Source organism: Cannabis sativa, chromosome 1 (assembly GCF_029168945.1).
Source record: "Cannabis sativa cultivar Pink pepper isolate KNU-18-1 chromosome 1, ASM2916894v1, whole genome shotgun sequence".
Taxonomy (NCBI): domain Eukaryota; kingdom Viridiplantae; phylum Streptophyta; class Magnoliopsida; order Rosales; family Cannabaceae; genus Cannabis; species Cannabis sativa.
The window spans coordinates 53,421,107-53,424,839 of record NC_083601.1 but is presented as its reverse complement, the minus strand read 5'-3'; the positions used below and the strand labels follow the sequence as shown (position 1 = coordinate 53,424,839).

At 34.8% G+C, this 3,733-nt stretch overlaps 1 protein-coding gene across 1 annotated transcript; it reads right to left on the bottom strand.

Annotated features, from left to right (window-relative positions):
* Positions 1-356: 356 nt before the first annotated feature.
* Positions 357-3,371, bottom strand: LOC115705455 (aspartyl protease AED3). The gene is made up of 3 exons (XM_030632793.2): positions 2,541-3,371; positions 1,346-1,820; positions 357-953 (listed from the first exon to the last, which is right to left on the bottom strand). The coding sequence occupies exons 1-3, from the start codon at positions 3,021-3,023 to the stop codon at positions 598-600; spliced, it is 1,314 nt and encodes a 437-aa protein (XP_030488653.2). The 5' UTR covers positions 3,024-3,371; the 3' UTR covers positions 357-597.
* Positions 3,372-3,733: the final 362 nt, after the last annotated feature.

Sequence of the window (3,733 nt, the reverse complement as noted above, 5' to 3'; positions counted from 1 at the left end):
TAATTATTTTTATATGTTAATACCGATATTACGTGAATAATGTTTAATTATATTAGTCCACCTAAAATATTTTAACAAAGTTTTGAGTCAAAATTTTAGTATAATTTTTAATATGTACTAAATTTGACATATATTTTACACTATCATTTTCTAATTTAGTGAACGTTAATTATTTCTTTTGAATTGAACATACCAAATATATGTCTAGATTTATTTCGTCAAAGATACGTTGAAAAACAGTTATATATACTAACTTTATAGTAATTCATTAGAAAATAGAGATGATCCTAAACTATGAATCGAATGGAATACACTTAACATTTGCAATTACACATGCCATAATAATAAACATAATGTTTTTGGACAAAAAGCTAAGAAGTACAAACTTAGTACTTATTTTTGGATTTCATCTTATAAGATTTAGAGTTGGGAATAAACAAGTACAATAGAGATACCCCCAACAAAGTAACACATTTCCATAACTTCCCTAAACGACAAAATCAATACCAAAAACGACAATTGGAGACCAAGACCACCACAAAGCTAATTAATAAAAAACATAACTACTATTAATAATACTAGTAATGTAGTAATTAATTAAGAGCATGTCTCACGGGCCACTCCAAGCCTTGAGTTGGGCACATCAAAGAGCAGCCTGTGGTTTTGCTGCTGAAGGTTGGCAATGACATTAAGCACCGAGTTCACATTGTCCGGTGCGGCCGCGATCGCCAAGCACGCGAGGTTACTAGAGCTGCTGTGGATCAGGAAATTGTCTTGTGGCAATGTCACATTCATGCCCGCGAACATAAATGTTAAGGTGGGCACGGTGATAGGGACTGAGTAGCACGTGTCGAAACCCCCGAGCGAGGAAACTACCGCCTTTCCCATGCGCCTACGGAACTCATCTCGCACCGCCGTGTAAACGGGAACCACCAATCGGGTAAACACCGTGCCTGAATATTGTCATATTATTTTTAATTAGTATGTATAATAATAATGTACATTACATTATTTTGGCATAAACTTTTTGAGCAATTATTTTAGCCTAGCCTAGTTGTGTGACATCACATAATGGAATCCAATATATTTTGAGAAGAGAAAAAACAATTAAAAAATTTGAACCAACAAGGAGACATGCATGGTGGTGAGTGGGACAATAATTGAATTTTGTGCTTAAAGAATGTTTGAGAACCATAATCCATAAACGAATCTAGACTCAATCCTAGTCATCCCCACCACATGTGCTCTAGTACTATTAATAATACAAATCACCCAAATCTTTAAATTTGCTTTACATGTAAACACACAATACATTATTACATAAAAAAAAAAATAGATATTTTACCTGAATCAATGATAGTGCCAGCACCAGTGGTTGGATTGAAAGCCAAAGCACTGGGAGGAATATCAACAGTTTTCCTTCCCACCTTAATACCCACCAAATTCACATAATAAAGTGATGATCTTCTTGGATTTTTAAGCAATGGAGTGTACTTAATCCTTATGGGCTGTGCAACAGGCCCAAGTCTGAGTGACCCAGAAAAGTTAAGGGACTTGAAACTGGGCAAGCAGTAAGAGAAAGTGGATTTGTAAAGATTTTGGGTCTGTGAAAGAAGAGAGAGTGGGCCTCGGCCCAGGCCCAAAAGACCCTGTGGTGGTACAGAACTGCCAGTGGCTTTATTGATGCAACCGAAGGTGTAGGCTGGGATGGCGTCGGTGGCCAGTTTGAGAGTCTCTTGAGATAGGGAAGCTGCTATGGTAGAGCTACCGTAGCTCATGTTGAAACTACACGCGCTGCCACTGCAAGTAGGATTGGGTACCTGATCAAACATAGTTCACGGGCCACCCACCGTTAGATATAATCAAACTCAGCCACAGTGCTCTTTCCCCTTTTTTTTTTGTCCATTTTCAAAATAATTATTAACCCGTGAATTTTCAGTCGGTCAGATCAGATCAAAATCAAATCACAATTTTACTAAAATCAACACCATATTTATAAAAAAAATGTAATATTATTTTATTTTAATATTATTATTAGTATAATTTAATATTAAATTTTATTTATTTTATTTTAATAAATATATTGCTTTTTAATTATAAGATAATAATTTATTATGATACTAAATACCATAAATATTTCATAATAATACTTTTTATAAATTTAGAAAATATTTTTTAGTTAACTATTGCAAGAGACATATGAAGAGGTGCTAAACCACACTCATACTCAAATAACAATATTCTTACATAAGAGCATCTATTTAAGTACTTTGTCGCCTTGCAAAATGACATGAGAAGATATTAGTGGTATTTCGTTGGCAAAACTACCCTACATCATAGCATTAATAATTTAATATCTTCACTTTACAAAATTAAAATTTAAAACCCCATTACGATCCCCATATGGAAAAAGATAAAGGTCCACAAGATCAAAGTTTCTTTCATTTTAAAAATATTTATTTATTTATTATTATTAAAAAAACACAAAACACAAAATAAAAAAATAAAAAATGCGATAAACAGTAAGTAAAAAAGTGTACCTGATTGCACTGAGGAGCGGAACAAGGAAGAGGTTTGTAAGAGGTGGACTTGAGAGGGGTGAAGACGGTGGAAGAGCAGCCGACACAACCGTCGCATGGAATCCAGGCGGCGTCGTTGCTGGTATCCATGGCTAGGAGCATGGTCTGTGGAGGTGTACCGATCTGGGCTCTGACAATGTATGTTGGGCTCTGGACAACCTGTCTTCCTGAAGCAATGGGCACCACAGACTTCCTAGCCACAAGGCTGGAGAGGTAAAGCACCCTGGCTTGGTCTTTGGTCTGCATTTGGAGGACACTCTCCTCCCATGAGGTGGCCTCAGGTGGTCGGAATGGTGAGCACGTGCTGTACACGTGGAACACCTCTAAGGTTGAGCCTTGCTCTTTCTTCTTCCAACAGTTGTTGTTGTTTGATGATGCTTGGGCTGTACTTAGTAGTAATAGAAGTACCACAGCTAGTGTGGAGATTAAGAAGCCTTTCATCATGGCTAAAATTAATCTCTGGTAGAGACAAAGTGAGTGTGATGGACTCTAATGTATATCACTATGCTATGTGTGGTTTGGTTGGGTTTTGTAAGTGACTCTCGTGACTATATATATAGAGGTGTATGTATGTGTGTCATGTGTGTGTGAGGAGGGCTTTTATGTAATTTCAACTTGTTAAATTTTTCTTCTTGGTGAAAATACAAGAAAATGATGTATAATAAATATCATAGTTTGGAATATACTTTGTAATAATAACATGACCATGTACGGATATATATGATAATTATAAGCTAATAAAAACATGATTAATAAGTTGCTTGGTATGCTAATGTACGTATATAGAAAATAAAGGTGTATTATAGTGCAATGTATAGTCAAATATATATGTTTCTATATTTCATATATGAAGCTCCACAAGATAAGTAAGTTAATGATGAAAATAAATAATCATTCATATGCATATTTCGTTTAATTTTGTCATAATACTACAATGTTGTCCATATATTCAAAAATAGAAAGTAATATTGCCTTTGTTTGGAAATAAATTGCCATATATAAGATAAATTGATTATTCATTTCGTTCTTAAGTAGTTTTGAGATGGGATTCATGCATTTTACCATGTAATCCTAAATTTTAAGATGATATGGTACCTTTAAGTGTAAAAACTTCCACTATCTCCCATTTAACTTCCATTTGGTACCTTTCGGCT